At 36.8% G+C, this 22239-nt stretch overlaps 1 protein-coding gene across 1 annotated transcript in view; it reads left to right on the top strand.

The window, feature by feature from the left end:
• Positions 1 to 21024, top strand: part of map3k22 (mitogen-activated protein kinase kinase kinase 22) — a 62045-nt gene extending 41021 nt beyond the window's left edge. Inside the window, exons 9-18 of the mRNA XM_079601440.1 lie at positions 867 to 1000; positions 1476 to 1549; positions 5386 to 5447; positions 7774 to 7845; positions 9714 to 9878; positions 12337 to 12485; positions 12584 to 12715; positions 16644 to 16773; positions 18202 to 18379; positions 18463 to 21024. Coding sequence (XP_079457566.1) covers positions 867 to 1000; positions 1476 to 1549; positions 5386 to 5447; positions 7774 to 7845; positions 9714 to 9878; positions 12337 to 12485; positions 12584 to 12715; positions 16644 to 16773; positions 18202 to 18379; positions 18463 to 18691 — 1325 coding nt within the window. The 3' untranslated portion in view covers positions 18692 to 21024. The remainder of the gene's footprint in view (positions 1 to 866; positions 1001 to 1475; positions 1550 to 5385; positions 5448 to 7773; positions 7846 to 9713; positions 9879 to 12336; positions 12486 to 12583; positions 12716 to 16643; positions 16774 to 18201; positions 18380 to 18462) is intronic.
• Positions 21025 to 22239: the final 1215 nt, after the last annotated feature.

Genomic DNA, 22239 nt, shown 5'->3' on the forward strand with positions numbered 1-22239 from the left:
AACATTAGTGCGTTGGCGCTTGCAATGCCAAGGTCATGGGTTTGATTCCCAGGGAAAGCAAGAACTGTTAAGAATGTAAATGTGTACCTTGAAATGCAATGTAGATCGCTTTGGATAAAACTGTCTGCCAAATGCCTAAATGTACATATATATTGAGCAGTTTAGTCAAAAATTTCGGAAGAAACTCGGATCGCTTTATATGATGAACAGATTGAATTTTGGCTTTTTTTCACATATAAACATTGATTAAAAATATCTTCCTTTGTATTCCGAAGATGAATAAAAGTCTTACGTGTTTGGAACGACATGAGGGTAATTAATGACAGAATTTTCATTTAATGGGTGAACTAACCATTTAAAGGTACAGTAACAAAAGCAGCCTGTTTTAATCAGTGCCATAAAAAGCGAGAAAAAAAGGTAAATATATATATATATATTCTAAAATGATACGAAGAGCAATAGTTAACTTGTCGCTTATATTGTGGCAGAATGCAGTAGTCTTTGCATTTCGCACTGTCTACAGGTGTCATTCTCACATTCCTTTGATGCTTTCTTCCCCACCCCATCCTTTCCTGTCACATGCTCTTTTAATTTTGATTGCCTTTTTTTCTCATTAAACTCCTCTCTCATTATTTATCCACCATTAGCACTGTCTCTTCCTCTCACATTCTGCTCACATGTACCTGTCACTCACACCACTCTTACTCTCAGTCATTATTCACTATTAATCTGCTCGACTTCTTTCTTTTTGTTCTGGGATCCTGTACCGTGTTATTAGTTGCCCTGGAAGTATTACTGTTCCAGACTGTTTTTTTGGCATCAGACTGCGTGATGTGTCAAGCTAACATCACTCCGTCTGCCCGCAGGATCTCTGAACACGGGCCGCACCTCACCCCCTCCGGGCAGCGTACCAGAAGAGCAGCAGCAGATCGCTCGGCAGGGGTCCTACACCAGCATCCACAGTGAAGGAGAGTTCATCCCAGAAATGCTCGACTCCAATGTAAGATTCATGCTTTGGAGCTGCAGATTACAGCTGTGACTTAAAGTTACATAAGGACTTATCACAAATACCATATCTTTAAACACTTGGAACACTTTTTAGCAATGATTTAGATTTTAAGCCTGGGTTATGAGTAGTGTTAGCACCGATATTAACACTGGGGTCATTTGTTTTGAATGACCCTGATTGTTTCTTGATAAGAATGACCCTGGGTTTACCATCTGTGAAAAGACCAATACAAAGAAACAATACTGAGTTTTTATGGTCTCTGATGTTCTTTCGCCCTGTACTTTATCACTGTTCTCTGTAACTGTGCACTTTATAACAGTCTGGGGAAAAGAAAGCTTGGACATATTACGGGCATTTGCTCATGGAAAATCTTACGTCAGTCTTGTGGAGGGCTAAAGATCAGATGCACAAATGGTAATGAAAAATGTAATGCAATGAAGTGATGTCATTTATTTTTTGTCTGTAGATGATGGAGCCATTCGGGAGTGCTAACGGGTCGCTTTCCAGCAGCTGTCAGTCACTGGACCAAGCACTGGACAGGTGGGCCAAACACTGCTTTATAAACTTGTGTGTATTAGGGTGGTAAAAGACTATATTTAAAAAAATAAAGACCAGGCTAGGGTTGCACTAGCCATTCATAAGTTCTTCAATTGGAATGTAAAGTCCACTCTAGAAGTTTAATAACTATTAGCTAGTTTGTAAGTAGTATTTTTACGGTTGCACCATTTGTTCTTAAGGCAGAACATAACTAGTAGGACATAAACTCTTCGTAAAGTAATGCGTAGTCGCATTCTTATTTATACGGTGGCTTCAGTATATATTTAGTTTATACATTATATACTGTAGAGTTATTTTTTAACTTTCGAGTTTAATGGTGCAACTTAGTGTCCCTTTATGTGAAAACTAGGCTATGTTGCAACTTACGCACAGCTGGTGCAGCCGACCCCAGTCTACTAATTGGTCTTAAAAAAGCCTTGAGTAATTAGCCTGGTATTTATCATAAACAATTTTTTTTGCGGTACGCAGTGGCAAGTTTTAAGACAGTTAGATGGTGCATGGTGGAACTAAAGGCGGGCGTACACGGTGCGAGTTCGGACACTCGGGAGGTCGTGAGATATTGCACACGTTACGAGTCAGTTAAACTGATAATCGCGTCAAAGCAGCTGGTACACGGCACGACTGTCCTCCTGCACGAATTTTATCCCGAGCTGGCGGTTAAACACAGTCTCTGTGAGAGCTTTCAATGTTTCAGGCAATAGCTTCAGATATAAAAATGACAGAAATGTGTGTGCAAATGCAGATACTGTGACAGTAGCCATTCCGTTCAACATAAAAACATGAGAGAGAGAGAGTGTGTGTGTGTGTGTGTGTGTGTGTGTGTGTGTGACAGTGTATGCGCACGCTGTGTGGTTGCTGCCACTGAGGTATAGCCCCATCGATCTAGCCTGTGAGGCGGTTGTGTGTGATTTGGCAATAGGGGACAGCCTATACGCTGGTGAAAATCGGGCCGACTCCCCGAATTTTTTAAACGTGTTTAAAAATGATCGGGAGGTCGGGGAGGTGCTCATAACGTGCTCGGCTCGGCTCGTAATTCCTCTCACACGCTGCGAGCCGCGACCATGCGAGCATCACCGATTTGCACTCGATTTCTCCCGAGTGAAAAAATAATCTGCGAGCTCGTAAAACAGCAAAAAATCGCACCGTGTACGCCCGCCTTAAACGCACTGCACATGACACAAGATGCTGAAAACAGTGACGTCTGTCTGTGGTTATGGCTATAGTTACAGGTTTATTATATATATATTTTTTTTTTTAATTCCGATTTTATTTTTACTTTATTTCTTAATTTTTTTATTTTTTAGACTGCAAAAGTTAGTGTAAACCGATATAATTTAAGTTGTGGGGTTACACTTTATGATAGTCTTCTTTAGACATTCTGCTAACTTTGTAACTACGTCAACTAACTCTCAGTAAAGGTAGAGTAGGCAATTTCGGAGCGGCTAGCATTAGCAAGCTAGCTATAAAAAAGCATGAGATTCTACCGTCTGTCGAACTATTGAAAATAAAGTGTTACCAATAGCAGTTTAATTTTTAAATACTAGTGTTATCTGATAAAAAATATTTTCAGTACCATTTAATGAAAGCGGGTAATACAATGTTGTATAATATAAAATATTTTGTTTCTAATATCAAACTATTGGACTTTTTTATTTCATTTTAGTGTCTGATTTCCCAATTTTTTAATTTTATTTTTCGTCAGTATTTTAGCCACTAAAAACTAGTCCGCCTCGTTTAGCCTTATTGGGCACTGTTTTAAAAACAGCAGAGCCACCACTTTCACATTACTGAAATATGTAATTTAGTATTGCCAGTACTTGTAGTTAGTTGAAATCAAACTTAAAATGCCTTTCTTATTGTTGTCTCTGCATATAAAATAAGATAATTACACACTAGACCTTAAAGAGTATATTATAATAATTATGGGTTGACAAGATATCTGATAAATAGACCGACCAACTGTCCAGAGAGGAAATTAAATCGGGTCACCCACAAAGGCCAACCAGGAAGCCCTTGATGTCACCATGGCGACAACTCGCTTATCTGGACGCCTGGATTCCAGTGCTATCTCTCGTCGCCTCTGCTCGGCTCAGAGAGAGAGAACGAATGAGAATGAAAGAGAGAAAGAAAGATAGAGAGAGAGTGGGTTGATCTGGCCAATCTATTCTGCTTTCTGTTGCCTGTGCACTATTGTTATAGAGTCAGTCAATAATGCAGTGTGAAAAAGAAAAAAACACAGGGGAGAGAAAGAGTAAGAATGAAAGACAGGAAAGTGAGAAAGAGAGAGAGAGGGAAAGAGAAATGAAAACCATGCTACCTGCACGAGCCTTATCTGGCTTTTAGCCCTCAGAACAATGGCAGGAAACAAGTGCATGGAAATGTTTCCCCTCACTGCGGGTGTGTGTGTGCCCGTTATCCGGGGTCTTGCTGATCCCCCCGCTCAGTACTGACGTCACCGTCGGACAGGGATAACAGGGTTAGGGCAGTAACAATCACTTTATGTCTCTATGCACATTAACTCATGATGTTTTTATATTGCTGTTCCCTGTAAGAGTTCAAAGGGAGTTGTTTTTTCTTGACTCCTGTAGGGTGAGCAGAAAAACGGGGCTGTTTGCATCTTAAAGCAGACATGAAATGAACATTGCGATAGTCTTTTCTTCCCTATAGTGACGTATATCTTGAGAGAAACGCCTTCTCAAAAAAAAAAAAAAAAAAATGAGGCAACTCAAGAGCGGTGTCATTTTCAAGATGAAATCTTGCAACAACATGTAACATGCTTGAGCCTTTGTTTTGTGAATCAATGCCAGCTACAGCTTACATTGATTTAAAACTTGAAAAAAAAACGAATGTTGCTGTCTAACTACCCACAGCTGAGCAAGTGATTAAATGGAGTCATTTGTTTGCCTGGAAAATATGATTAATGCCATTTATCCATCTGTTTTCTGTATAAAAAAACATTACCAAGATCTTGAGAACAAAAATATACTTATGGAAAATGTTTTTATGCTATGCAAATGCAATTGAACTAAATAGCAAAATATTAAACTAAATGGCATTTTAAAAAAATGACCATATATAGTGTAATATTGTGAAATGCAATTTATTAATTTAATTTTCAGCAGCCATTACTCCCATTTTCACTGTCACATTATCCTTCCATAATTATTGTAATATGCAGATTTGGTTTTCAAGAAACATTTCTTCTACTTATTATTGTCATCAATGAAAATGCTGCTTAATATTTTTGTGAATTAATGGAAAGTTCAAAAGAACAGCATTAATTTGAAATATAAATATTTTGTTGAGCTTTACTTTTGCTGAATAAAAGTATTTATTTAAAAAAAAAAAGAGACACATTATTATTAAATGACCCTGAAAATCACAACCATCTAGCATGACATCATATCCTGTTGCTTTTATCTGTTCTGGGGTCTGAAATATTTTCATACTTAAAATCTAGTGTGACCCACCACATAAAAGCAAAACGTTTTAGCATCATTTGTTTGCAGATGCCACATAGATGGTGGCCAAAATGCTTTTTTGGGTCACTGCATTGTGTAGATTTGACTGACAATTAACGCTTTCACTGCGCTATTCAAACGTCTACGAAACCCCTGTTGAATGGTCGGACGTTAGTATCTCGGGTCAGGTATCAGGAAGAGAAAATGTACCGTACGTAACGACAGGTGGCAGGCGGTCACATTGGCGGTTGCAGGAATGTAGGCCAGGCAGACGGTGCGGCCAAACGTCACCACTGCACACAGGGGAGTAACAAGCAAAAATAACCCATCATCTCTCCTCTCCTTGTCTTTCCACAGCCCGCCATTCTCCCAGAGCAACCGGGACAACAATTACCTGAACCTCAACTATGAATACAAAGGTGAGGTTGACACGAGCAAGTGAATATGGATTTCCGTCAGTGCTGTGGGCTTGTTTTAATGGTCTATGCTCCATTATAGAGCTGGCAAAGATGCTTCCTTTGAGCTGTTGTCTGTGATCACTCTGTGTTGCTAATGGGGCGTTAAAACAATACTGTGAAATAGCATGTTCCCAAACTTAGTGCGCTGCTTTGATGTGATGAGGCGGATAGATAGGCAGCTGCCTTCTGAGGGAGCATCCTAACAGAAATGAAGCCTAATAAATGACTGATTTGACGTTCTACATAGACAGGAACTCGTTTCCGAAGTACATGGGAGATTAGACTCAATATTGATTTCAGTTCTTAATTTCTGTATTAAATTAATTATAATCCTAATATTTATTCTATTTTAGTTAATTTATTTGTATTATTATTCTGTATAAAATAAATTATATTTATAGCAATTAATATTAATTACAGTTATAACATTTGCTTCATCCCCCATCTTTGGCGATTTATTTATTTATTTTGCTCATCCAAGTGCATTCTGGGAGTCTTCATTGTGAAGGATTGCACTTTTTGGAATCAAAATTGCATTAAATATTAAGGTTATTTTCAGAGAATGTATGTTAAGTTTTTATTGTTGTTATTACCATCATTATTATTTACCATCATTATTCAGTTTTTTTGTTTGTTTGTTTGTTTGTTTGTTTTTTGAGCATAAATCCAACAAAATTTTATGAAAACTTAAACTTAATTTAAGATATTCTAAATATATAAATAATTAAATATTTGTGTGTATACACTACATGTCAATTAAATGGAATAATTCGATTTTTTACCTTTTTTGTTGAATTCATGTAAAAAATATGATGTATACATTATATATATATATATATATTCTTAATACAGTATATTACTCAATTTTGTTTTCAAGTAGATTGACCTTGGTTTAAGGATGTTTAAATATTTATACTAGAAGTATTTTAGATAAGACAAAGCTATTAAGAAATGTATTCTTTTTCAACGTGATGCATGTAAAGTCTGCATATATGGGCAGCTCACTAGATTTTAGGAAAAAGTTCTAGACCTGTATCGACAGGGAGAGAATGAGATTTTCACACTTCTTTCCCCCTTTCATTCCTTTTCTTCTGCTGTGCTGAGAAATTGAAAGTTACTGGAGTGGTTAAACAAGGAGATTTTCTCTCATGTCCTTCCCTGGTTAGTATTCTCTGTCTCTCCTTTGCTCTGTCACTCTCGCTCTCTCCAGCTCTCATGCTCATGCCCGGTTTCCCTCTGTTGTTTTTCCTCTCGAGCAGCGATCAAATAGAGCAGGCCTGCCTGATAATGAGATAGTAATCTTCCCCAACAGAGGGAGGCCAGTCACACACACATGCACAAAAACACTCTTCGTGGAAACTTTCCCTTTTACGTGCTGCAGACCATTTATATCCCAGAGCTCTGTGATACAGACAGCATGTTTCCAGTGAAAGCCAAACACACTCATACATGCATTCACTGAGGATTTCTCCATAGAGAGCAGGCTTTTTTTCATGGTGTTGTGAGTAGATTTTTCCTCCCTGCACTCTTCTTCTAAACAGAGCAAATCACTGGGTCTCCCCGGGAGACGGGCTGCAAACACAGTCGCTCGCTCAACAGCTGCTTTCAATCGCAGAACGCAGCGCTCATGTTCAAGCGATATAGCCAGGGCCCCTGCTTGTGTTTAGTCAAGTCAAGTCACATTTATTTATATTGCGCTTTTTACAATACAGATTGTTTCAAAGCAGCTTTACAGTGTTTACACACAGACACTTACTCTGTCCTGATCCAACCCGCTCTCGTTTTGTGCAGGTGTTTTTCTTTCTTTCTTTCTTTCTCTTTCTTTCTTTCTTTCTTTCTCTTTCTTTCTTTCTTTCTTTCTTTCTTTCTTTCTTTCTTTCTTTCTTTCTTTCTTTCTTTCTTTCTTTCTTTCTTTCTTTCTTTCTTTCTTTCTTTCTTTCTTTCTTTCTTTCTTTATTTAGAGAACAAATGGGTGAATCAGAATGAGCATATTATATTTTACTTAAAGTAAACAAAGCCTGTGTGTGTGTGTGTGTGTGTGTGTGTGTGTGTGTGTGTGTATGTGTGTGTGTGTGTGTGTGTGTGTGTGTGTGTGTGTGTGTGTGTGTGATAAAGAGCTCCTCAATATCTGATATCGGATTTGCTTGATTCAATGACCTCATGCATAGCTACATATCGCCTTATCAAATACTCCGATTAATTTGCTTATCAAAATGAGCTGTTTTTCTGTGAACGAGGAGAAAATGCATGCAAGTAACCGGCCTGTATCTAACTGCTCCACCTGCAGGACGTCACGGGAAACACGGGACCTTCCCACGGCAGTTCCATGTGTCCAGCCGCAGTAAAGACTACGGTGACGGTAAGCTCTGCCCTTTACCAGAACTATGTGTGTGTGCCTGTTCTATTTATAATAAAGGAAAACAGTGACTGTGTGTGTCAATAATTGTTGTGAAATGATTCATAAACTACTATTATTCATGTAATTTATTTACATTTAACCTCTCAGTTAAAACTCGAATACTTATTATTTTATTTAAATGGAATAATAATACTTTATAAATAATTTGACAATATGGATAAATAACCAAGGTTCTTGATGCTGAAGAGTTGTAATCTAATGACTTCTAATCTAATCTGTCTGTTATTTCACCGTTAGTTATTGTTTTGTCTATTTTTTTTTTAAAAGCCTTAAATATAATAATAATACATATTATTCTTATTAATAATAATGTATTTAGTTTGTTAGTTATTGTTATTATTTATTATAATTTGGTATACCCTACCAACAAAAAAAAAACGTTCATAAAATGCTACAAAAGTCAGTAATTTCTGTCTTGGCCTGCTGAATTTGTTTTAAACCATTGTGGGTTTTTTTTCCTTATCTTTTATAATGACACCATTATGTTTTCACAAAGTCTGCATGAAAACTGGTTTTATAGGGATAGTTCACCCAGAAATGAAAAATCTGTCATCATTTGCTCTCCCTCAAGTTGTTCCAACCCTGTATGAGTTTCGTTGTTCAGTTGAACACAAAAGAAGATATTTTGAAGAATGTTGGCGCACCATTGACGTCAACTGGCGTCATTCTGTGTTCAACATGGAGAATGAAACTCATACAGGTTTGGAACAATATAAGGGTGAGTATATGATGACAGAATTTTGGGGGAACTCCCTTTAAGAGCAAAAACTTCACTCTGGTATTTGGAGCCTCTCAATTCTCAGAGCGCCTAATTAGTAAATGAATTCTTTGGTTAGCATTTAGTGGATGCTTTCTTATCCAAAGCAAGTCGCAATTCACTAATTGCCTGGACCGTCCCCCTGGATCGTGTTAGCGTGGAGGACATTGCACAATGGCACAGAGCAGGATCGTGTTCTTGGTGATTCTCCTATTTGGAATCAAACATGTGCTTTCAGCCCAGATCCATAAATTGTTGGATTTCCAATGCCAAAACACAAAACCCCTTTTCATCCCTGTTGAAGAGACTAGAAGACTAGTTTATAATAATTTGATGCTCTTATACAGGAATATTCCTTACATTACATGCAGTGCTTGAGGCAGGATCTAGAAGAGATAAAGCTGTGCACATGGCCATGAACTTGGCCAGCATGAAGAGTTTCCCCAGAGCTGAGCGTATTTAAGACCTTGTGTGTGTGTGTGTGTGTTTTGTTTGTGTTTCCCCTGATGAGGCACACTGACTATTGCAAAACACAGTACTGAGAGGAGTTTCCTGCGTTGTGGAAAGGTTGATGGAGGAAGTGAGAGACAAAGGAAAAGAAGAGCGTGAGAGAGAGAATCAGGGAAGAAGAGAGGGAATATAAAGAGACATGTTTGGACATGACGTGTTGATTGCATGTGTCTTAAAGCATTAAGATATTATTCAGAACAGGAATCTGAATTCTGCAAAGATTTACTCCATTTTGGAGGAATGTTATTTATGCAATTTGAAAATTATAATTGCAAACACTATGGATACGGCAGTGGGAATCCTGTAAATATCAAGCAATTCATTTTTATTTTTTTAATGGTGCTTTCCAGGTGTTGGAAAATTATGGAAATTAGCGTTATTATGTTAATTTAAGTATAAATAGATGGAAAATGCTTTTATAAATTCAGTATCTCAAATGACTCAAAGTCTCCAAAAGGTCATGGAAGTTTATTGGTCAAAAGGTCTAAAGGGGTATTTGTATTTTGTATGGTGTGCATTTATAAAATATGTGTCTATACAGGTCGGAGGACTTTCCCTCGCAGCTTTATGCCTCAAGAGAAGCTGTTTCAGCTGGTGCCGTCCAGCCGTACACGCAGCTATAATGGGGAAAGCACTTTACTGTACAGTGGAGATCTGCACACCATCAACTGGACTGAGAAAAACTGCCAACTCAACAGTCCTAAATGTAAGAGCACATGCATACATACACATTAGGACATTTATGCAGATAATTAGATAGGAAAATCACATTTGTACGCTTGCCTCCAGACCAGAAATATCAGATTTCAGTGTATTTTTGTGTTTTATATCTAGGGCTGCACCCCTTTCTGTGCACCATCTAATGCGGCTGAATCTATAGCAGTGCAACTAAAGAAATCATATTATACCACAAAATAATGGCAAGAAACATCTTTCTATCAAGTTGTCCCTGTGGGCTGCATGCAAAAAATAAACATATAACATGACCACCAGTGTAGTCAGATTGACAAGCAAATGATTCTGATGGATTGGTTCTTTTTATTGAGTCAACAATAGCACAACCAGTGTAGTCCGATTCACATGCAAATGACTCTTATGAACTGGTTCTTTTCAGTAAATAAAACAATACTATATTGCGGCAGTTTCAGGACTGCAGTGCTAGGACCGCATTTCTAAGACCCTAGTTTTTTTGTGACAGCGCCACCTATCCAATTCTACTCCAACAGAAGAGACCTGATTCAAACCTCCTGAAAATGAGAAATTATTCATTTTTTAAAATGGTCTTTCCACTTATTTTTAACATAAGTCGGCCATTTTATTCCTTAATGTGCGAGGCTGTGTGTGTCATCAGTCTCCTGTTATTATTTAGCTGTGCAGTTCATTGTGTTGCTGGATGTTGTAAGCTGGTATTTGTTTTCAAATTAATTACATGTATTAACATACTAATAAACACACTAGCTTGTCGAGCCATTGTTTTACCGTTTGCTGAACTTTAAGTTTGTCACACATCAGACGTGAAGCGCCATGCTGTGGCTAATGAAAGAAGTCTCTTTCCACAATATTAAAATCACAATATAGGGGCTCATTTATCGAAACAAATTAAGTAAATATTTCAAAAGGGTTACCAACGGATATGTTTAGGCTTTAGGGTTATGGGTTGGTTAGGAAAATATATAAATTAAATTTATACAATTAAACAACTAAATCATTCCTGAAAAATAATAAAATACAAAATTGAATAGTAAGTTCTATAAAATAGTATAAACTACTAATACATACAAAATAACGAGGGTCCTAGAAATGCGGTCCTAAAAAAAACGCAGCCTCCGGTATTGCAGGAATATCCTACTCAAAACAAAACTATACAGGATGACTAGTAAAGTCCGATTCACAAGCAAATGACTCAACTCAATTACTTTTTAGGGAATCAACAACATAGAGCACGACCAGTGTAGTCTGATTCATAAGCAAATTATGAACTGGTTATTTTTAGGGAAACAAAAGCATGCAGCACAAGCAGTGTACCGGTAGTCAGATTCACAAACAAATGACTCTTATGAGCTGGTTCTTTATATTGAATTAAAAGCATACAGCGCGAGCAGCGTAGTTATATTCGCAAGCAAATGACTCATATGAACCGGTTCTTTTTAGAAAATCGAAACCATACAGTGAGACTAGTGTAGTCCAATTGGGAAATGAATTACTCTTATAACTCTTATCCGCCTTTATTGAATAGATCAAAGCATAAATTAACAGTTTTTTCCACTCACGTTTTTTTATTTTACACACAAATAAAAGCAGACAAAACAGTGGAAAACTGTTTGCACTTTCTTATTTTTATAAAAATTTCCCCCCCACATTTAAAAAATCCGAGTAACAATCCCCTCCCCCTCCCCCACCCCCTGTGCAGTCCTCAAACAGGTTGTTTAATCAGCTCCATTAATCTAGGACGGGCGCCTGAATTTGACGTATGAACATGAACGCTCGCCTGTGCCGTCTGCCTGCGGGCTTTTCCTCCCCAGATCCTCCATAAACTATTCAGATAGCTTCATGTCAAATATCATTATAGGAATACTAAGCTGATTAAGATGATGGTAAATGCTGACGCAAATGTCTCCGTCATAGAATAAGTGGGAAATGAATCTGAGAGATGCGTAAATCTTGTCTGGCGAGGGTTGTTCTCAGACTTGGGTGTAGTTTAACTGCATCCAGACATGAAGTTCATCTATCTATGATTAGATCCATGTTTACAGAACAATCGCAGAAATATTAAATGCAGACACATATTGTGCTATTATGTATGTGGCTCATTATAGCCATCAGTCATGGTGCAAATGTGTTGAGAGTATTAATCTGTATTGTATTAATGTATTAATGTGTTAATTCGCAGCAATTCATATTCAGGTGTGTAATATTTTTTAAATGGCATGCAGCAGCTTCCAATAGCTCACTGTCTTACTCTCTGTTCATTTAAAACTTAGTTTATTGCTTGAGAGGGGAACAGTTGTAAATAAATCTGAAAGTATAAATTTATAGTTGTAAATACAGTTGCGGTTTGACTCGGTGTCGTCAGCAAGTCTGTGTGTGTGTGATTTCGTCTGGTTTGAGTTACAGTCTGCGGCGTGCTGGTGAGGTTAACGTGGTTTGTTTCTTCTAACCCTCAGCCCCAAGGGCTCCGGTAAACTGGCGTCAGGGGAAACTGCTCGGTCGGGGCGCTTTCGGCGAGGTCTACCTCTGCTACGACGTCGACACGGGACGCGAGCTGGCGGCCAAGCAGGTGCCCTTTGACCCTGACTGTCAGGAGACCAGCAAGGTTAGTATGTAGTGGACTCAGATAGTGACAGTATTTATTCACTGAAGAGATTTTCTGAGAGTTTCTGAAAACTCTTCTCTCTTCGTCTCAATCCACAGGAAGTGAACGCGCTGGAGTGTGAGATTCAGCTCTTGAAGAACCTGCGTCACGAGCGTATAGTGCAGTACTACGGATGCTTGCGTGATCCGGTGCAGAAAAAACTGGCCATCTTTGTGGAATTCATGCCTGGGGTGTGTATAAACCACACTGAGGATATTGTGTTTGCTCTGTTAATATTATTTATTGGAGGAATTGGTTCATGTTTACTTTTAGAATGACTTGCACACATTAGCCCCTCAGTTTCTATTATTGTGCGTTATGTTCATTATTTCAAGTTAATGGAGACTTCATGCATACCATGGTACGAATGAAAAGGCAATTACATCTTTACACCAAACAACCACTTTTGCATAAAAACGTGCTTCTTATTCACTGGCAATAAACAATACAGTTTAACCAGGCGCTATGTGTAAATAGAATATTTTTATATTGTAAATAAGGCCTTTTTTTATACTGCACCTTATTTACAAAACTTAGCGCTGTTAATAATATCCACTGTTACATACCACCCATGGACAACCGTGAAATAATGTCAAGGAATGTCTTTCTATTGAAAACGGTTTATAATTGTAGCCCGATTCATGGACAAATGACAAAAAGTCCTTTTAATGATTAGTGTGGCCCGATTCCCAAAGAAAAGATTTGAATGAACTTGTTCCTTTTAGTGAATCAAAACATGCAGCACATCCAGTGTACCCCCGATTCACAAACAAATGACTCATAAAAAACAGTTCCTTTTAAAACTCTCATTGGATCCCAGTTCATGAATAAATGACTCTTATGAACTGGTTCATTTAGTGAATAAAACAAACAGTAAGACCAGTGTATTTAGTGAATCAAAACATAAAGAAAGACTAGTGTATCTTGATTCTCGAACAAATTATTCTTTTGAACCATTTCCTTTTAGTGAATCAAAATATACAGCGCAACCAGTGTAGCGTGATTTACAAATAAATGACTTGTATGAACCAGTCCGTTTTAGTGGATCATAACTCTAAAAGGAGTGGTGCCTAATTCACAAATTTCTCTTATGAACTGGTACTTTTTAGTGAATCAGACCATACAGTGTGACAAGTTTACAGCATTGTAGAAATGTAATGTAAGCAAAATCTACAAATTTGTCAGAGTCTAACCAAATCAAACTGAAATTGGAATCTAAACCAGTGGAGAGCTTGTGAATCAAATTAAGAAAATCCGTATCCATACCATTACTATTTTCTTTTCTTCCAGGAGCTAAAAAAACAGATATCATGTGCAACAAAAAAAACACTATTAGCAGGCATTCTCAATTCCTCCTTTTAGTGTTTCAAGAAAATGACATTGTTAAACTCACAACGAATCTGCGTTTTCCAAATAATGTCAAACCCACTCCAAAATGTCACTGGCTCGCGAACATATCCACAGTGTTCTTTGTCAGCACAACCGCACAGCTTTACGAGTTCATTTTCTTTGCTAATGGGTGTTTTAATGAACGTCAGACGTGATCTGTCCCATCTGTCAGCTCGATTTTAATATGCACAGACTGAGTGTCTTAGTCACATATTGTCTGGTAAAGGGGAATGTTTCCCAAGGTCTCTGGCAGACAGATGCATCGCTGCTCAGAGCCAAAGCCACCAGCCTCTGCACAGCACTGCTGTCTCCTGATAAGAGCAGAGGTGAAGGGAACAGGAGAAAGAGAGAAAGACTTTGAATGAGTAGGATGTGGAATAGGGTTACACGAGGTGAGAAATGTATTGCATAATAAGGGATCAGAAGATCACCAGAGCCTGTAGTAGTGTATTACAGTAGGATTGCGTGTGCGGTACACGTCGCTTCATTTGAATAAATTGACCAAGGACATTGTGGTACTTCATAATGCACAATAATACTATTTGTAAGGAGCTGTGCAAATGTATTATTGCTAGGAAGGCATTGTAGTTTGCGTCACAGGTGTTTCACGAAGTTGTCCTTGAGGAGACATTGTTTCTTCGGCGAGGGGTGTAAACAGGAAAGCTGAGGAAATATGAACGTTGTTTGCGCCAGTGTTTCAAAGAAACACAGACACACGTGAGGAACATTTGGTTCTATGATCTGTTTTTCCAGAGTTTCAGAATTTTGACACACAGCTTTTTTTGTAAATAGTGTGACTTCCTTGCAAACACACTGGTTTTCAGCAAATATGAATTACTTTATATATATATATATATATATATATATATACATATTGTATGTCCTCTCTGCCTGATTTCCTTCTTTACTGTTATTTCTTATTGTATAAATATTATGTATAGTATTACATTTTAAATTATATTTTACACAGGATAGTACTTTTAAATGTTTTATTGTTAATATTATTTTATTAATGTGATATAGGATTAAATATTAAATGCTTTAATTTTTATTACATTAAAAGCATCATGCATATGCATTTGCACATTTGTTACAGTATTTATTAATCTTTGTGAATATTATATAATAAAAATAGTTATTAGCATTATTAAATGTTAATCAAACTGTTCATTTTAGCTGGTTTATTAATTAATATTAACAGATACACATTAATGACATTAATTTATTTTTTAATAATGTATTAGTAAATGTGTAAATTAATGAATGCTTTATAAGTATTTTCCATTTTTATTTCATGTTAACTAATGCAGTTAGAAAATGTTAATAAATGGAACCTTAATACAAAATGTTACTTAATATAATGTATTTTATTAACAATCAATGGTGTGTGTGTATATATATATTATACAGTGCTATGCATAAGTTTAGACACCCATGCTAAAGTTGACTAAAAAGAGGAATAAAAAATCATCTTTTGGAAATTGAACTTAATGCCTTAATTTAAAAAAATAGGAAAAATCCAACCTTTAAGGACACCAATTTTCGTTGTGAATGAATAATGTATCGTAAATAAATAAATGTTCTTCCTTAAAATACAGGGTGCATAAGTTTGGACACCCCTATGTTAAACTCCCATAGAGGCAGGCAGATTTTTATTTTTAAAGGCCAGTTACTTCATGGATCCAGGATACTCAGCATCCTGATAAAGTTCCCCTGGCCTTTGGAATTAAAATAGCCCCACATCATCACATACCCTTCACCATACCTAGAGATTGGCATGGTTTTATTTCAGTTAGCCTAACAGCTGGTTTGATTTGCATTGAGAGATGATCTTATGGAAAGTACTCCATGCCAATCTCCAGGTATAGTGAAGAGTGTGTGATGATGTGGGGCTATTTTAATTCCAGAGGCCAAGGGAACTTTATCAGGATGCTGAGTATCCTGGATCCATATAGTAACTGGCCTTTAAAAATAAAAATCTGCCTGCCTCTATGGGAGTTTAACATAGGGGTGTCCAAACTTATGCACCCTGTATTTTAAGGAAGAACATTTATTTATTTACGATACATTATTCATTCACAAAGAAAATTGGTGTCCTTAAAGGTTGGATTTTTCCTATTTTTTTAAATTAAGGCATTAAGTTCAATTTCCAAAAGATGATTTTTTATTCCTCTTTTTAGTCAACTTTAGCATGGGTGTCTAAACTTATGCATAGCACTGTATATATATATATATATATATATATAGCTATTTTGATGTGCATTTTTAAATCATCCACTAGAGTAAAAAGCACAATAGTTTAGTTTATAAAAGTAACCGCAACAAAATATGAGTTACACAGCTCATTTTAATACTTTGTACTTGTTACTTAATTCATTTTTTTCATTCCTGCATACAGTATGAACAAAAATAATGCAGCAAAACATTTGCAATCAGGAAATCTGGAATGGGTCAAACCATTTTCCATTGCACTGTATCCGTTGGTAAACATGTTTAAATCCTGTTTTTAGGTTTCCTGTCAAAGCATATGCTGACAGCTTGTTTTTTTAAGTTTCCTAATAAAAATACAAAGTCTTTACAGTTCAGTTTCTACTTTTAGAGAATAAAACGCATGCTTACACTTTATACGCTGAATATGGTATCTGAATTCGTTGAAGCGAGTTTCGTTGTTCTTGTTTAATAGCACTCTGTTGAACAGTATGATAAATCTGTGTGTCCATGTGTGTCTAGGGCTCTATTAAAGACCAACTGAAGGCGTACGGAGCGCTGACTGAAAAAGTCACCCGCAGATACACCCGACAGATCCTACAGGGAGTCCACTATTTGCACAGCAACATGATCGTACACCGAGACATCAAAGGTAAATCACAGTAATCATAAATGGCCTTCAGCTAAGACCAGTAGGCTGTTGCTTTGTAATGTAAATCTAATGGATAGTGTCACTTGCACCGGACCACCTGAAATACATCTCTTGTTATTAAGTAGAATAACTTTGGTTTGGCTCAGATTTGTGTACGTACTTCCTTTATTGCCAAAAATAGCAAGAGGGAAAGGTTTTGCGTTCCTTCAGACTTTAGGGCTAAACTCTGACCAGAATTAACAACCTGTCTATTAGGTATTTCTTTTAAGCATCGATATCAAACACACTCTCTAAATCAGAGGTACTTACCAGACAGCGCCAGCATTGCTTCAAACTAGACATGGACACTCTTTAATCTCTCAGTTTATGAAAGAAGGCAGTCCCAAAGCAGAACATTTGACAAAAGGTTAGATTAAAATGATCCTGTTAAATTTACAGTGACTGTGGTGATAAAATTAGCTGTAAAAGAACACAGTGAAAATGTATCACATATGGGGCCTGAATGTTTTACAACATATGACCGTATATTTCATTAAGTGTCCCTAAAATATCAAGTTACCTTTTAACTGATATCCACCATAATAAATGTGGTCAAATATAAAGCACAAAGTACTCTTATATAGTTTTATAGCAAAAATAAGAACAAAACTGTTTATACTGTATAACATTTATTCATATTTGACGTCATACAATATACAGTAAAAAACTGTAAAAATATGATAGTTTTTACTGGCAAAAAAACATAACTTTTACTTAAATTACATATAATGCAAAGTTAAACCATTTATAGTTTTTCACTGTATATGGTAAGGTAACATAGTAGTCAACAGTTTTTTACTGTAGAATTGTTAGTTATTTGTTGCACAGTGATGAAAGTATATAATGCAGTGTTCAAAATGACAACAAATTATGAAACATTCGTGGAACATACTCATGGAGTAATTCTCCATGCACATTTATTTGCAACTCTTTATTTGCAACTCTTATCTTATACAGTTACATTCAGACATTTTTAAGTGTGTCAATATACTTTAAAGGCCACATACTTTTTGTATAAGTGACCAATACAGTCTCTGTCCTTCCCATAACAAACCGAAGATCCTCCATTGGAAATATCCACAAGAAGTGTGGGGCGCAAAGGAAGGAGTCTCTGTCTTTCCTCGCATATTCTTTCTTAATTTTCCGTTCACAATACAGTGAGACTTCCAGGGTGTGGAAACCTTGCGGCTGGCGGGAATTAGTCATTACTCAAACAAGCGCAAATCTCACAGTCAACACAGCTAAAACAACGGAAAATCACTCCGACTAGAAGCGTGGGAAGAAAGGCTGCGTCTCAAACTTCAAAAAGCCATCAGCAGCTTATAATTTTACAGTTGTCATCATTGGTCATGCAAACATGTAACTCAATCTACATGTGTTTCCTCGCAGGCGCAAACATTCTGAGGGACTCCTCTGGAAATGTGAAGCTGGGAGATTTCGGGGCTAGCAAGCGCATTCAGACCATCTGCATGTCCGGGACGGGGATCAAATCGGTCACCGGCACCCCCTACTGGATGAGCCCGGAAGTCATTAATGGAGAAGGATACGGACGCAAAGCAGATATTTGGTGAGATCTGAGATTCATATAAAAAAACATGAATGGAAACATAGCTATTGTTTGCTAACAGTCCCTTACGTCTCTCTCCTCAGGAGTGTTGCCTGCACGGTCGTAGAGATGCTAACCCAGAAACCCCCGTGGGCTGAATATGAAGCAATGGCAGCCATTTTCAAGATCGCAACCCAGCCGACCAAGCCAAACCTGCCTGAGGGAGTGTCCGACGCGTGCAGGGAGCTCCTGCGGCAGATCTTTGTGGAAGAGAAATGGCGGCCCACTGCCGAGGGGCTTCTCAGTCACCCCTTTGTCCAGGGCAGCTTTTGATCCTACAGATCGCGGATCTCTCTGGAATCCCCAGGGAAAACCACACAATCACGCGAACAATCACCACTCTGCCTTCCAGGGTCCGGAGAAACCCACCAACCAGCCAACTAAGAACAAACTTGACCATAAAGAGGGGATGTGTATTTCAGATCTCCTCAATGCAGCTCGACAAATATCACGTTAAGAGGGAAACTATGGACGAAAAAAAACTAATAGCATTTCCCGTATTGTTCATCAGAATGGTGCATAGCTCTGTCCTAAATGACACACTTGTGACCTTTTGCTGAATGTGACTCTTTTCACATTTCCGGGGTTTTCAGAAGCGGAAGTCGTCGGATAAACAGTCGGATAAACTTCTTTAGTGGTGAACGGGGGATGAAAGCAAATATGTTTGTATTCCAATTTCCTCCAAAAGCAAAAGAAAAAAAAATCCAAGATGGTGTCCCAAAAGATGGAAAAAATATTATGAGATTAGTTTTGTTGGTCAGAAATGAGAATGTTGTCAAAATGGCCATCACTCCCTCAGCCATTGTATTAGAATCACCCTCACAGCAGTGTTAATTCAGATTTTTTTTTTACTGCCAAGGTAATATAACACAGATTTGCGATGTTGATAACTGGAAACGCGTCATCACAATCGTTTACTGCATACTATTACCCAACATCCCTTGCGGCAATGTATCGAGAGTGGGTCAATGACATAACATGGTTTTCTTGTCCAGATCCATTCATTTATTCAAAAATACATTTAAATTAATTAATTACAGCTGCCCTTATATCATAATAAAGAAAATTAACAAAATAGGAATGTTTCAAAACATCATGTGATGTGACTCTCCAAAACCTAATGTAATCATTTATTTATATCTCAAAAAAATAACTTTACATTGATTTTTTTTTAATCACACAAATAGTGAGTGTACACATATGAATTGTTAATTTTGATTAACATCACAATCACAAATAATTATGTATTTAAGGTGCGAGGAATATATATAATTTTTCACTTGATGGTTACACCATATTACATTTTTATAGACATTACATTTCTTTAAAATGGTATAAAAGTTTTTCAAACTCAATATGAAACCAGCATGAAGAATACTTTTCTGAAAATGTACATTTTTAAACTACATTTTTAAAGATTTTTCCTTTTCTTTATATGGACGCTTTGATTTGTCATTGACCCCGATGCCATTTGGGACAGAGCCTTTGTATTGGGATTGAACCAGCTTTGCTATGATGATACAATGCAGTGCCAACACTTAGTATAATGGCACAGTTTGGCGCATAATGTGTCACCGGTAAAAAACAAAACAATAGCATAGTTTACATGCATTACTGCCGGTTGACTTTATCGGATGCACTTGAAGCAGCTCAAGCGCTCTGATGTGTTACCACAGGGGTTGCTGAACAAACCGCATAGGGCCTGAATTTGGTTCAAATGTATTCGAGCGTCATCTTAAGATGGCGAGAGTTAAACGTGGTCTTTAGTACAGCAGAATTCATTCGGTCATAAAAGAGAGTTGATTTTGATTATGGCTCATGTACCTCTGTATCCCTGGGTCCAATCCTGAGTGTCATTGAAAGTACATAGACAAGACCTCATGGAGAAAATAGTAAGATAGATGTACTGTACAATACTCATTGGAGTAATTTTTTTTGTTAAGATTACTGTGTTTGATGGTTAGAATCTAACCAAATGAGAATGACACAGAATAAGACGTATACAACCACCAAAGTGGTACAGTATGAGACGGAGAATTTTTATTCAGCTAATGAAGACTGTATAAACGCGTCTTTTTTTATATTATGTAAAGTTTTAGTTAAAGCACTCTTTACCCAGTTAATCACTGTAAATACATTCCCATTGCAATCTTGGACTCATGCATAGAGCACACAGGATAATCAGCTGAGATTCAATGAATATTTTTATACTTTTTTTTTTTTTTTTTAATTCACGTTTGGAATGACAATAACAAGCTTTTTGTATTATTATTAAAAAATTACCCTAAAGTGTCAAAGCAATATTTTAGAGAAGACTACTACGGCTGGTGATTTAGCATTCTTGTACTGTTCTCTCACTCAAATACAACCAAAGAGCAAGTGATATGCTTGAATTATGAATTTGGACACTTCAGAACTGTTCAGTGTCGCTGAATCGGTCGCTGTCTCGATTTGTATTATAATGGTGAGTTGTCGACTCAAACATGCAACCTTTTTTTGTTGTTGTCATCATTATATAAATATATACACAATGTAACAAAAATATAAAATGTACATTGTTTTAAATGGCATATTATTTTGATTTTGTCCAAATGTAAATGTTAAAACTTTCAACACTTGATACTATGATACTGTTTTTGTTTTGAATTCGAGAAATTCACCAGCAGCAATTCATGTTGCAAATAGTGCCTTCTCTGATGTCCTTATTCCGAGAGGTCAGTCGTTTTTAAAACATTTAACGATGGAATGTGTTTTCTGATGTCCTTCAGATGGTTTCAGTATCACACGGCGATGCTGTCAAAGACACTTTGAGGCTGAAGATGATTGTATTGTAAATAGATACTGTAACGAGCTGTCATAATGTTTCATTATATTCAAAATACCTTAGTCACAGTATATTATGATTGTGGAGAGGTCTGGGTTTCAGATGATCTCAGCCGAGAGTGAACCAGACCACACTGGTTTTTGAGGGGCTAAGAATGGAGAATTCTGTGCTGCCTTGATGAAAAAGCCTGGAAACATTTATCAGTGATTTTGTACATTTGAATAAATAAATTTATTGTCTACAATGGTCTGTGCCATATTGTTTATGTAATTAGGGGTTCAAGCGCGAATCTACTTTTTCGAACTGCTCATAGGCCGTTTGTCCGATTCATTCGAAACTTGACATGCATCATCTAGACCCTCATGGCAAAAAGTTGTCAAAATAATTTAGATTGACGATTCACGCTTACGACGGGACGCCAAAACGTTTAAAGTAGGCAGGGCCACGTTCACTAAAAAAAGGTTATAACTCTTAAGTGAGCCAATGAGCGGTCCTCTGCTGCTATCTACTGGTTATAATGGTAATTTTGTCATTTACTCAATAATATAGTTCTTTTCACAGTTTTTGCTTTTGTATTAATTTTTAGACATTATAAAATCACTATTATAACATTTACAATAACATATTGTCAAAGTACATCACTTCATTTCCCCTAGGTATCAGTTTTGACAATTGTTCTACATTATGGCTAATGTGAAACCTGTGACTGACCTAAGGTCTATGAGCAATACATTTGTTACAGTATTTATTATTTGTTAATGTGCGTTAATAAAAATATAACTGTTCATTGTTAGTTCCTGTTTGCTCAGGTTCAATAAATAGGCCTAATATTAACAGATGCAACTTTTGATTTTAATAATGTACCGTACCGGTAATAGTGAATATTGCAGCATTAGCTATAATTAATAAAGCATAAGTGTTTTTCAATGTAATGAATGTTTACTAATGTTAACAAATCAAACATTATTGTAAAGTTTACCATTATACTTATTCTGCA

The sequence above is a fragment of the Phoxinus phoxinus genome (genome assembly GCF_949152265.1).
Source record: "Phoxinus phoxinus genome assembly, chromosome: 24".
Classification (NCBI taxonomy): Eukaryota; Metazoa; Chordata; class Actinopteri; order Cypriniformes; family Leuciscidae; genus Phoxinus; species Phoxinus phoxinus.